Source organism: Mastigoproctus giganteus, chromosome 3 (assembly GCF_048544385.1).
Source record: "Mastigoproctus giganteus isolate SK-2022 chromosome 3, ASM4854438v1, whole genome shotgun sequence".
Lineage (NCBI taxonomy): Eukaryota > Metazoa > Arthropoda > Arachnida > Uropygi > Thelyphonidae > Mastigoproctus > Mastigoproctus giganteus.
Genome location: NC_143577.1, coordinates 244,545,423 through 244,559,755, shown reverse-complemented (window position 1 = coordinate 244,559,755; position 14,333 = coordinate 244,545,423). Strand labels below are relative to the sequence as shown.

General features: G+C 35.0%; 1 protein-coding gene across 10 annotated transcripts in view; it reads left to right on the top strand.

Annotated features, from left to right (window-relative positions):
* Rbp6 (RNA-binding protein 6) overlaps positions 1-14,333 on the top strand; it is a 241,786-nt gene that overhangs the window by 206,629 nt on the left and 20,824 nt on the right. For 9 of the 10 annotated variants that reach the window (XM_090369754.1, XM_090369759.1, XM_090369758.1 and 6 more), the window contains 4 exons: positions 7,786-7,868; positions 8,154-8,241; positions 10,971-11,003; positions 13,170-13,238. In XM_090369754.1, coding sequence (XP_090225880.1) covers positions 7,786-7,868; positions 8,154-8,241; positions 10,971-11,003; positions 13,170-13,238 — 273 coding nt within the window. Of the gene's footprint in view, positions 1-7,785; positions 7,869-8,153; positions 8,242-10,970; positions 11,004-12,738; positions 12,742-13,169; positions 13,239-14,333 lie in introns of all 10 variants that reach the window. The other variant, XM_090369762.1, reaches the window with a different exon arrangement.

Sequence of the window (14,333 nt, the reverse complement as noted above, 5' to 3'; positions counted from 1 at the left end):
ACTAAGATATTTTTCGAAAGATTAAACGTATTTCCAAACTTATCGAATTGTTTTCTTATCTAAAAGCGATTGACGATATTGTGTTTAGTTACTCAAAGTGATACGAGGTGGCGCTAGGGTCACCAAACGACTTTAGTTATTCTTCTTATTTTTTTTCCTTTCTTTTTATTTTAGGTTTACTTAGGTAGCATCTTCATAGCCCGGGGAGGGTGGGGAGGAAGAATCTGCGCGTTTTTTTTTATTTTTTATTTTTTATATAAAGTTTCGTCTTATATTTGCTATAAAACTTTGTCCTCGTGGAAATGGTTCAACTTCAAAAAAAGGGGAACAATTTTTCATGGCTGGTAGGGCTTCTTGAAAATCACCATCACCTACCTCGATCCGTCACGCGCTCAACCCCCCTCTCATCGCATTCTCGGGGGGGAGTTGAAACTGCAAAAGGTGGACTCCCAAGGGGTATGAAAGAAATAATTCAGTTGGTCCTATACACTTTTCGACCCCGACTGCTTCCCTGTCGTTAGCCCGACCTCGTGGCCGATTAAAGAGTCCACGAGCAAAGTGGTACTTGGGGCTGTCGCCGGTCAAGATCGATGGAGGCTATGCAGGCGATCACGGTGAGGTCAGGTCAATCAATAGCTCCTCTAACAACGCCTTGTCTCCAGGCATCAGATGTGGCAGACACAAAATAGATGGCGCTTTGGCGTACACCAAAAATTTGACATCTTGGACAAGGATGACTACTGGACCATCTTCTGCTGATTTTTATTCTTCCTGGAGTGCCTACTTGAAAAATAACGGCTCATCCAAAATTAATAATGGTCCTTAAGAACAATAATTATAAAAAAAAAACAAAATGGCGACTGTATCTTAATTTAAAATATAAATAAATTTTACAAAACAATAATAGGTTATTTAAATTTTCAGACGATAATCTGCTTCTTATTTCCATATTTTTTCCGAAGCAGAAATCATATTTGCCGTCTTCTGCTTCGCTAGATATTCTAATCGATAACTTCCATCGTCTGCCAACAAAACCTCCAAACGATCGGGCGAGAAAATTGCAAATTACGAAGCCAATTGTTTTCAATTTACATTGTTGCTATTCACAATAGCCCCAACAATCGATACGGCCTGACTGTTGTAAATTTCGGCATGCTACGAACGAGAGAGACAGACAGACACAATGGCGTCATAATATATGACCAACAAAGTAACATAATGAATAGACACGCTTTCATAATTGTTGTTAACAATGACCAACACACTGGCGCACGAGCAAGCGCGTGTCAAACGATTTAAACACAGCGAGAAATGCCATTGAAATGGAACGTCCAAAAGATGATCACAATTCGCGCAAAGGGACGGCGCTGAAAATTAATTTGTTCGTTAGCAACGAGGTCGAGAGAAAAGTTGGGGGAAGGGGGGGAAAGGATATTATTGGGATATTGAATACGCAAACAGCGCGCGATTTAGCTCCCTGCCACTTCCAGATATTGGAGCAGACGATTGTGTTTGTTATCGTAAGTTTGGATTCTTACTGAACGGGTGCGTTAATGGAAAGTCTGCATTGGTCACTTGGTTTAGCAGACCTTGCAAACGTGTTCAAACATGTAAAAGCGAGCTCTGAATTGGGACTAATCTACACCTTATAATTTTGATTAATTAAAATCGGTTCGATTTATTACCGGGAACTCCGAATTAAATATTTTGAAAGATTAAATAAATCCTGCATGATTGGATGTGTGGAGGCAGATGATAGAATGGATTGACTCACTAGAAAATGCATATGGATGCTGTCGGTTGCAAGAAAGTTGCAAGTTTTCTGTGCCCTCCCAGATCGATCAGAAGCGGAGACATTATAGCTACATTCAAGACTTCCTTCTTATCGATTTAAGAAACATCAGGAATACTTCTTCAGCTGGTTGGTTGGTTCTTATCCACAAATCATTAAATTAGTTTTTATATCAGGCGATAGATGGCAGCACTTAACAAAACGTATCAGTTTGCCAAAAGACAGGTGTAGTTGTTTTAGCTGTTTCGTTTCAACAGCAGCAGCACCACAGAGGGCGCTTTTCGGATATCACTTCACAGTTGGCATCTGCTCGTGCCCAACGAAATTAGAAATTACTTTGGCAAGAATAATAAATAATTGAGTATTGAGCAGAAAAATAATTCAAAAATTTTATTAAATTAAAAAAAATTATTAAATTAATTTTTAGAGCACCAGAATTGTGTTAGAAATATTATTACCCAATAATGGCTAACAGATTTATGAATACCCTTGTATTCCGCGTCTGTCGATGGAGGGGGGGGGGAGTTATGTCTAATAACCATACAAATGCATTTGTTCGCTGTTAATTTCGAAATTAAGTTATATCCCTGATCTTGCCCCATCGAACTTGCAGATGATTGTGAATTATAATGCAAATGCAGCAACTGACTGATGCATTAGTTAGAATCACAGTCTGTGAGGCTTCAGATGAATTTTTTTTTGTTTCTGCCTATTTTGCTTTCGGGCATTTTACTCCTTTTTTTTAATTTTAAGAAAAGATTATAATTAGAAGTCTGTCTTTAGAAAGAAAACTTTGTTGGAAAGTTAAATTTTCTAATTTATTGCATGGCGTCTTCCGTGCCGGGGTCTACACCTTCCAACTTTCCTCGAGGCATGATTGGAGATCACAGTAGTCGCCACTACTTTCGCTTGTCTATTGTTACAAATCGTCCCATTGTTACACGCGCTCATTCCTCTTTCTTCTTTCTTTCTTTCTCTCTATCTTTCGCTAACCTACCGTATCTTGGTAATTAGGGAATGCTAATTTTCCCCAACCAAGGACTTCATTTTAAGTCGGCCATTCGGGCTAATTAGGGTTGCCATGGTAACGAGTTTCCGTTTTCATTGTCTCTACTTTAAGTTGCATTTTCTTGAGTTTCCATGAAGACTCTCTCTCTCTCTCTCTCTCTCTCTCTCTCTCTCTCTCTCAGCACAAAAGAAGACACCAAAGGTGAGCAACATTACTCATCTTGCGTCTGGTTACGCCTGCTTCTTAACATGTACTCTTGTATTGATAATTGCTTGTTTTTCCTTCTGATCTTTTGCAGACTTCCTCATATGCGCACTAGATGGAGACTCTGTCGGTTCAAGAACCATGTGATGTATTACTGCCTTCCTATTGCATTTGCTTAATATATTGAACAGAATATCGCCATAATATAAGTTTATTAAATGGACTATTTTTTAACTGGTACGCCCAATTTTTAATAAACCGTCTTTTTGAAGTAAAAAAAAAAGTTCTTGGTCTCCTATTTTTTTTACTCTGTACTGTACATTTATAGAGTTGAAGGTAAATTGCATTTATTCCCTTTTTTTTTTAAATTTATTTATTGCTTCTTAACATTTACTTTTGTGTTAATAATTACTTGTTTTTCCATCTGCTCTTTTGATGACGTCTGCCTACAGCCGCCAGATGGAGACTCTGTCGGTTCAAGAACCATGTGATGTATTACTGCCTTCCTATTGCGTTTGTTTAAATACTAAACAGAATACCGCCATAATATAAGTTTATTAAATGGACTATTTGTTACCCGTTACTCCCAATTCCTAATAAACCATCAAAAATGGACTATTTTTTACCCGGTACTCCCAATTTCTAATAAACCATCAAAAAATGGACTATTTGTTACGCAGTGCTTCCAATTGCCTCCGTAGCCGAGTGGTCAGGATCGGGAGTGCAGTAGCAGAGGCTCCTTGAGTAGACCGGGGTTCGAGCCCCTGACTGATAAATATGGTCGATCTGCCAACCGGCACTGGACCAGCGTGGCAGAGGGAAATGGGAAAAGGGAATTGTTGAGGTCCATTTTCTACAACATGAATTGTTGAGGAGGCTTCCATCCTGCAGTGGATTGATAATGGCTACAGTTTACCTTTTACTCCCAGTTTCTAGTAAACCATCTTTTGGAAGTAAAGAAATTGACTATTTGTTACCCGGTACTCCAAATTTCTAATAAACCGTCTTTTGAAAGTGAAAAAAGATTGACTGTTTTTTACCCGGTACTCCCAATTTCTAATAAACCATCTTTTGGAAGTTAAAAAAATGGACTACTTTTTACCCGATACTTCCAATTTCTACTAAACTGTCTTTTGGAAGTAAAAATTGGACTAGTTTTTACCCAGTACTCCCAATTTCTAATAAACTGTCTTTTGAAAGTGAAAAAAATTGACTATTTTTTACTCAGTACTCTCAATTTCTAATAAACCATCTTTTCGAAGTAAAAAAAAATTGACTACTTTTTACCCGATACTCCCAATTTCTACTAAACTGTCTTTTGGAAGCGAAAAAAATTGACTATTTTTTACCCGATACTCTCAATTTCTAATAAGGCATCTTTTGGAAGTTAAAAAAATTGACTATTTTTTACCCGATACTTCCAATTTCTACTAAACTCTCTTTTGGAAGTGAAAAATGGACTATTTTTTACCCAATACTCCCGATTTCTACTAAACTCTCTTTTGGAAGTGAAAAAAGATTGACTGTTTTTTACCGGATACTCCCAATTTCTAATAAGCCATCTTTTGGAAGTAAAAAAATTGATTATTTTTTACCCGGTGCTCCAAATTTCTAATAAACCGTCTTTGGAAAGTGAAAAAAGATTGACTGTTTTTTACCCAGTACTCTCAATTTCTAATAAGCCATCTTTTGGAAGTAAAAAAATTGACTATTTTTTACCCGATACTCACAATTTCTTCTAAGCTGTCTTTTGGAAGTAAATGAAAAATGGACTATTTTTTACCCAGTACCCCCAATTACTAATAAACTGTCTTTTGAAAGTGAAAAAAAATTGACTATTTTTTACCCAGCACTTTCAATTTCTAATAAACCATATTTTCTAAGTAAAAAAATGGACTATTTGTTATCCGGTACTCTCAATTTCTAATAAGGCATCTTTTGGAAGTAAAAAAATTGACTATTTGTTACCCGGTACTCTCGATTTCTAATAAGGCATCTTTTGGAAGTAAAAAAATTGACTATTTGTTACCCGATACTCCTAATTTTTAACAAATCGTCTTTTGGAAGTGAAAAAAAAGTTTTCGTTCTCCTATTTTTTTTCCTTTGCAGCGTACATTGATAGAGTTAAAGGGAAATTGCATTCATTCCCTTTTTTAAATGTATTTATCGGTTAAAACGCTGCCATTATGAATGCATTAGTTATTGGTGGGTGCATGCGAAATACGAAACATTTTCTAACTCAATTAATACGTGCTCGAAAACGTTTCCTTAATGACGCACGCAAATCGGCTCCCGGGTCCCGATGATAAATTGTTCCAGCGAATCTCCATTAAAAAATTAACCCTTTACTTTTAATGGTTTGCGAAAGTGGAAACTTTTGATAGTTTGGGGGGGGGGGGTTGTGCAGAAGGAAAATCTCCATATCCATATCGCGATGGCAGCTGATGGTGACATTTCCGATACTTCTCTACTATCGTAAGTTCTCGTTGCCCCGGCAACGCACTCATATTTCTTCTCGAGCAGCTCCCTTCTCGCGCAGAATATTACAGGGCCGGAAAGGCATAATATTCAGAAAATATGTGAAAGTGTACAATTAGAATTGTTAATACCCACTCGAAAAAAAAATTTTTTTTTTCTTTCACTCTCTCTCTCTCTCTCCAGACCGTTGGAATTTGATTCGAATGTATTTGCCATCCCCCACCGATCCTATCATTAAAAGTTCGCTCTGTACTTTGAGGTTTTTCCATTTCTTTCAGAAGGAATGGAAAAAGAATTGAAAAAAAAAAAAAAAAAAAACTTTCACTTTGAATCTTATGGATTATTTCATCCCTTTTTGTTTTTTTTTTTTTCTTTATTTTTAAAGCCACCGGAACAAATTGAAAACGAAACGCAGTATTTAAAATTGGAACTATTGGGCAGTGATTAAATTTTTCACCATCGAAATCCTTTGTGTTGCCTTGGTAACGCGATCCTAGAGAAACGCAAAACACAAACTGGTATTTTAGGATTTATTAGTCCGACCCGTCTAGTGCCAGAAGGTCACAGACCCTCACTGCACCACAATCGAATGATTACTAATCGGCAGATTTCAATAATCGAATCATTCGAATGATTTTTATAATGTAGTGACACAATCGAATGATTTTCCACAATCGGATCATATAATAGAAATAATGGAATGATTTTTATAATCGAACGAAATTGTCATATGATTTTCCATAATCGATTGATATGTTCGAATGATTTTTCAAAATCAACTGATATAATCCAACGAAATCTAATGATCTTCCATAATCGAATGGATCATTCGAATGATATGAATATAATCGTAATAATCAAATGATTTTCAACAATCTATTGATATAATCGAATAAAATCTAATGATCTTCCGCAATCAAATGAAATAATGGAATGGTTTTCCATAAGCCAATGGATCATTCGAATGATAAGAGTATAATGGAAATAATTGAATGATCTTCCAGAATCGATTGATATAATCGAAAGAAATCTAATGATCTTCCATAATCCAATGGATCATTCGAATGATATACTATAATGGAAATAATTGAATGATCTTCCATAATCGATTGATATAATCGAAAGAAATCTAATGATCTTCCATAATCCAATGAAGTCTAATGATCTTCCATCATCAAATGAAATAATGGAATGATTTTCCACTATTCGAATTGTTTCCACAATCGATTGATATGAGTATGGAATAATTTTCCATAATCAAATGGATCATTCGAATGATACTAGCATAATCGTAATAATCTAATGATTTTCAATAATCGATTAATATAATCGAATAAAATCTAATGATTTTCAATAATCGATTAATATAATCGAATAAAATCTAATGATCTTCCATAATAAAATGAAATCATGGAATCATTTTCCATAATCAAATGGATCATTCGAATGATACTAGCATAATCGTAATAATCTAATGGTTTTCAATAATCGATTAATATAATCGAATAAAATCTAATGAACTTCCATAATAAAATGAAATCATGGAATCATTTTGCATAATCAAATGGATCATTCGAATGATACTAGCATAATTGTAATAAAATCTAATGATTTTCAATAATCGATTAATATAATCGAATAAAATCTAATGATCTTCCATAATAAAATGAAATCATGGAATCATTTTCCATAATAAAATGAAATCATGGAATCATTTACCATAATCAAATGGATCATTCGAATGATATTAGCATAATCGTAATAATCTAATGATTTTCAATAATCGATTAATATAATCGAATAAAATCTCATGATCTTCCATAATAAAATGAAATCACGGAATCATTTTCCATAATCGAATGATCTTTCACAACCGATTGATATAATCGAATGAAATAATGGAATGATTTTCCACAGTGGATTGGATCATTTTAAATGATGTGATTTTGTATAATGGAAATAATCGAATGCTTTTCTGTAATCGAAACAATCAAATTGTTTTGTTTTATAATGGAATGAATCATTCGATTAGCACGAGAACAATCGAAATAACTGATCAACGCCCTTTGGATTGTACTCACCATTAGCGCTGGCCATAAAATAAAATAATAAAAAAAATTAAAAAATAATGAGAATAATTTTAAAAAATATAAGAAATTAATAAAGATTCAGAAGAATTTAAAAGAACCTGTCTGATCTTCCTCACGCAGCTGACCTTTGAATTTCTCCACCTCTGGGTTTGGGAAGAAAAAATTTTTTATTTATTTATTTTTTAATTTTTATTTCTTTTAATTTTTTTCAGGCTTCGGGTTCGTAACATTTGAAAGCGAAGACGTAGTTGACAAAGTGTGCGAAATCCACTTCCATGAAATAAATAACAAAATGGTGAGTTCCTCTTTCTTTCCATCCCCACTTCATTTTTAATTCCTGGAATTTTTAATTTAATCAACAACCACTAGGGGTCACCACATATTCGATTCCACTTATCTAAAAATCTACGAAAGCGCAACGTCGTTCCCAAACAGCAGTCGATGCCCGGAATCACACGAGCGCCACCTAGTGTTTGTTTATGCTAACAATTTTAGACAGAAAAAAAATATTTCGGATTTAACCATTCTGTGTACTTCCAGAATCCTCCAGCTTTTATTTCAATGTTTATTCCGATCACAGGTAGAATGCAAGAAGGCGCAGCCAAAAGAAGTCATGATGCCCAATAACGTCGTTCGTGGTCGTGGAACAGGTGGCCGGGGAACCTACGGTAGGTGGCGTTGCATTCGCTAATGCTTCACATTATTTTAAGAACAGTTAAGTCGCAAATCTGCTGATCTCATAATAATTATTTGGAACACAAATCATCTCTGCCATAACATTGTTCGAAAGAATTCCGATTATATTACACTCCTTACCAAAATATTAGAGAACCTACCTAATGGCACGTAGATCTTGGTTCCACGGATTCCAATAAGTTCTCCAATAAATTAGAGGCGCGTTCTGATATCTATTGGATATATCCAATCGTCAATTCTGATTATTATTCTTTTCCAGTATAAAATGTTAACCAATTCCATTAACCAAAACAATTGTGACTGTCCCAAGGTGCTTTATTCACTCCACTGTTCAGGACGCATCATTTTTAATTCAGAAATTGAAACCATATCGTCTTGCTGACACTGTCTGCCGAATATTTTCCGCCCAGTATTTTAAATTATTCTAACATTTTTTCATACAACTATAATTATCCTGAAATTTTTACTTTTTATTATCCTTAAATTGTCACTTGCTGCTAGAAGGCTATAAAATCATGATATCCTGCCATTTTTACTCTGCGAAAATTATAAAATCATCTTTCTTATCCTGGTATTGTTATTTGTGCTATAAGGCTACAGAATAATCTTATGCTGGAATTGTGGTTTTATTGTTACAAGGATATGTTATCCTGTCATTGTTATCAGTACACTGTGTTCTAGAAGGCTAAAAAATCATCATATCCTGTCATTTTTTACTCTGTGAAAATTATAAAATCATCTTTCTTATCCTGGTATTGTTATTTGTTTATAAGGCTAAAGAATAATATTATCCTGGGATTGTTGTTTGTGATAACATATCCTATCACAGCAATTAAACAGCATTGTTGTTGCATTGTTATTAGGACGTAATTTCCTAAAATTGTTGCTCCATACTTGAAGACCATAAATTGTTTTATCCTGCCATTTTTACTTTGCGAAAATTATGAAATCATCTTTCTTATCCTGGTATTGTTGTTTGTGCTATAAGGCTACAGAATAATCTTATGCTGGAATTGTTGTTTTATTGTTACAAGGATATGTTATCCTGTCATTGTTATTAGTACACTGTCTGTTCTAAAAGGCTATAAAACCATCATATCCTGTCATTTTTTACTCTCTGAAAATTATAAAATCATCTTTCTTATCCTGCTATTGTTCTTTGTTTATCAGGCTAAATAATAATATTATCCTGGGATTGTTGTTTGTGATAACATATCCTATCACAGCAATTAAACAACATTGTTGTTTTATTGTTATAAGGACGTAATTTCTTAAAATTGTTGCGCCTTACTTGAAGACTATAAATTGTTTTATCCTGCCATTTTTGTTTTATTTTTATAAGCATATGTTATTCTGGCATTATTTCTTAGTACTTGAAGATCATAAATTGTATTATCCTGGCAATGTTTGTCCAGAAGGCTATAAAAATGTCGTGTTATCCTGTCATTTTTACTCAGTGACGGTTATAATATCATCTTTCTTATCTTGGTACTGTTTGTGCTATAAGGCTACAATATAATCTTATCCTGGTATTGTTGTTTGTGCTATAAGGCTACAGAATAATCTTATGCTGGAATTGTTGTTTTATTGTTACAAGGGTATGTTATCCTGTCATTGTTATCAGTACACTACTGTTCTAAAAGGCTATAAAATCATCATACCCTGTTATTTTTTACTCTCTGAAAATTATAAAATCATCTTTCTTATCCCGGTATTGTTGTTTGTGTTATAAGGCTAAAGATTAATGTTATCCTGTGATTGTTGTCTGTGTTATAAGGCTAAAAATAATATTATCCTGGGATTGTCGTTTGTGATAACATATCCTATCACAGAAATTAAACAACATTGTTGTTTCATTGTTATAAGGACGTAATTTTCTAAAATTGTTGCTCCTTACTAGAAACCATAAATTGTTTTATCCTGCCATTTTTGTTTTATTTTTATAAGCATATGTTATTCTGGCATTGTTTCTTAGTACTTGAAGACCATAAATTGTATTATCCTGGCAATGTTTGTCCAGAAGGCTATAAAAATGTCGTGTTATCCTGTCATTTTTACTCAGTGACGGTTATAATATCATCTTTCTTATCTTGGTACTGTTTGTGCTATAAGGCTACAATATAATCTTATCCTGGCATTGTTCTTTGTGCTATAAGGCTGCAAAATAGCCTTATCCTGGAATTGTTGTTTCATTGTTATAATATTATATTATCCTGACATTGTTTCTTGGTACTTGAAGACCATAAATTGTATTATCCTGACATTGTTGTTTCATTGTTATAAATATATGTTATCCTGACATTGTTGTTTCATTGTTATAAAGATGTGTTATCCTGACATCCTTGCTCGGTATTTGAAGACTATAAATTGCCATTGTTTGTTCCATAAGGCTATAAATTCATTTTATCCTGACATTGTTACTCCTTACTGAAAATTATAAAATTATCTTATCTTCACAATATTGTTCGGTAACTCGAAGGCTATAAATTTTTTTATCCTGACAATGTTGTTTGGTGCCAAAAGGCTAAATGCTTGGTATTTATTCACTATTTCTTTTTTTTATAACTGCATTTAAAACTATTTAAAAGTTGACTTATCATTTGATTTCGTGAACAATAAAGATTTTTTTTTTCTTTGGATGATCATGAATTCATTTATGTGTCGAAGATTTAAAAATCCGTCTTTCTTTTTACCTTTTCAGACTTAGTGTGGCCCCTGGGAGCTTTAACGGATGGTGAGTATCTTTCAAGATATCGAAGTGTGTTATATAACGCCCCTACAAAAAAAATTGTTATTAATATGCATAAAAAATCCGCGGGTGACAATAGCAACCTTGGGCCTTTATGTCCAGCGGGCACAATGGCCGTTTCCACAGCAACGTGGCACGCCAGATCGCGCACAGATTTTATGTACACCCCGCTAATAAAATTTATCGCTTGCTAACAACAAAGGATAGCCAAATTAATGAAGGTATTAGCAGGAGACTGAAACAATAAACAGGATTATGATAATCAGCATTTAATCCCAGAATAGCGAAACTGCAAATTTTTATGGCCCTTCTCGATTTCCGTAATAAATTTAGACGCGATCGACTTAATGGTGAAAATTTAATATCTAAAATTCACTATTCATCTGCTGGAGAGGGTATAAGGCATCCCCCCCTCAAAAAACGAATAAAAGTCGTAATCACAACTGTTCGTAGTTCGACAAACCACCGACAGATGGCGCCACCACGACACGCGTATCTGGAACGTGTTCGAAAGATATACGATGGCCTTTTGTTTGGTGGTGGTCTTCAGCGTGTAACTCAAACCCTTCCTTCCCTCCACACCGGTGTGACTCGACAATATGATTCATAGTGGCTGAAGCGGGCGCAGTCACTTCGAACTCGTGACAAAAGTAGAGTGCGCGCACGCGCTCTCTGTGCGCGGGGTCTGTGTTTTGCACCCCGCTGCTCTTCAGCTAATTACCGGCCCAGGCAGCGTAAGGTCTGCTAATTAACTTTGGTCATATGTGGATGACACATTTGCTAATTAATTGTTTCTTCGCTAATGTGCGAAAGGATCCCCCGCAGTGAGGAACGGCTACGGTTTGAGGACTTTCTCCACGTCATTGTTATTCAAAGGAAGCGGGCTGGATTCATTTCCGGTCACCTTGGCGGAACTGTGCACCACAAACGTGGACACAAAGTTATATTAATATTAAATGTTGCGCTTTGAGCTGACTTGGAGGTTTGCGGGTGCAGCAAAGTGGAGAAATGAGTGGAGAAATACATTTTCACAAACTTCTCCATAAATTTGTTAATCTGGCCTTGCACAGTTAATCAAATATTATTGTAGAAGCAAATGGAACTGGATATTTCAGAAATTAAATGGTATTAATAACGATTTAAATTAATTTAAAAATTTAAATTAAATTATTATAAGTTAATCACGAATTAAATCTAAAATAATTATGATTTATTTTAAAGAAATTTAGTGTTTAATTTTTAATTTCAAAATTTTAGGACTTTTTGATATCGGTCTATTTTTAATTCGAAATTAAATCAATTTCAGGTTTTTTCCCTTAATTTTTGAAATTTTTAAAATTCAAAACCGTGTTTTTTATTTTAAAATTTAAGAATTCAATTAATATCACCTTAAGACCAATCTGAAGTACAGTAGACGTGGATTATCCGAGTTATTCGTTGATAAACCGGTTTGAATAATCGATTTGTTCTGAAAATCATTTTTACAACTCCCTTTTATTATTATTTTTCAATATGCGAAACAGTCAGAGTTTCAAGCAAACAGAATTTCCGACATCAACAAGCAAACATACATAAATTACAGAACAGCACCAGAAACCACATAGTTACTGTATGGCATTTCAAAATAATTATTCTAGTAACATTAAAAAAACAATAAAAGTTGAGGATTTTATTTTTTTGAAAGTGAAACATTTAACTTTCTCATTATTAAAATATTTAGCTGGTTTAAAATAGTTCCAATATTCAGTGTTTCGAATAATCGGAGTTCGGATAGCCGATATCCCACTTCAGTTCTCATTATAATCAAATTTTGTGTTAATAAGACGAAATAATCCAGAATAGAAACCTTTTTTTTTTTTTTTCGATAGTCTAAGTTTCGAATTATCGGAGTTCGGATAATCGAGGTCCCGCTGTATTTCTCATTCTAATCGAATGTTGCGTTAATTAGGACGAAATAATCCGGAATTGAAACTTTTGCTTTGAAACAGGAACAGGAAATAGCAAACAATTCAAAATTTCCTGTTTAATTTCAGATCTTTCGTCAACGAAGCTACCGTATTTGTAAGTAACCCGGACGTATTTTAACAAAATATATTTCGATTAACACAATCGTTAATATTTATTAATTTTCTCTTACTTTTTCGCCAATAGGTTTTGCCGCTTACGGCTACGGACGAGGAGGCTACCCAGGATACCCCGGATTTGGCTACCCATTCGCAGGTATGACATTTAATACGCAGCAGATATGCATTCCCTGCCCCTTGGAGCTTGTGGACTTATCAGAACTGCATGCTTTGCTCTGACGGTCATAGATCTTTATTATTTTAGCGCAAATCTTTTTTTTTTATATGTGTGTAGCTCTGTCTTGTCTTTACCCATAATGCTTTTCAATTTTTTTAAATACGCACAACCCCCACCTCCCAAAAAAAAAATATTATTCCTTCAGTGACTTCAATGGGTACACCCACCACCCCTTTTTTTCTGTTACTTCCCATGTCTGTCTACGCAGGGACCCCGGCTACATCCCTGTCTTCGGCTGCAGTCGACTGGGGCGCCCCCTGCAATCGCTCCGTTCCAGCACCCTTGTCCTCAGAACTGTATTGGCCTCCGAAGGGACCTGGCCTACCATTGTGGCAGACTGTACTGCTGTTGGAATTATAAACCCGAAAGGTGAGAAGGAAGAGAAGAGGACAGTGAAAAGGGGAAATCAGCCAGTACTTGACGAATGACCCTTCACCCCTCTTCCCCCAGCCATCTCTCTCTCTCTCTCTCTCTCTCTTTTTTATCTTCCTTATAATCCCTCGCTCCCTTTTTCCCCTTGTCTTTTTGCTCTTCTCGGATTGTGTGGGGGGAGAGGGGGAGTGCAGTTGATGGATCGTATCTTTGTATTTCACATCTGTCATCTACTTGGAATGTTGTAGTCTAGTAGACACCAGTAGCATTTGTAGACTTTTAAATGTAGTGTGTAATAATAATGATAATAATAAACAAGTGCCAAATTGTGGTTCTATTATTGGCTGCATGCTTTCTTGACATCAAACTCCCGATGGTAACCATGGAAACCGAAATCCTGCTCGAGATTTGAAAACGAAAAGGCTAACTATTGTTGTCCATTTCCAGCAGACAGATGCGAGCTGCTCGCGCGCCATTGTTTATCGAAAACGATCACGATTTTCCAACAATAAATTAGCGTTGAAATGTACTCGGAAAGTATTGTTGAGGCGCGTGCTTCATCTAGAACGTGCTGAAACAGGCTAAAAGCAGGCTAACTAACAATGCAAGGGTAAATTAATTACGTTTGCGTTATTTTTAGTA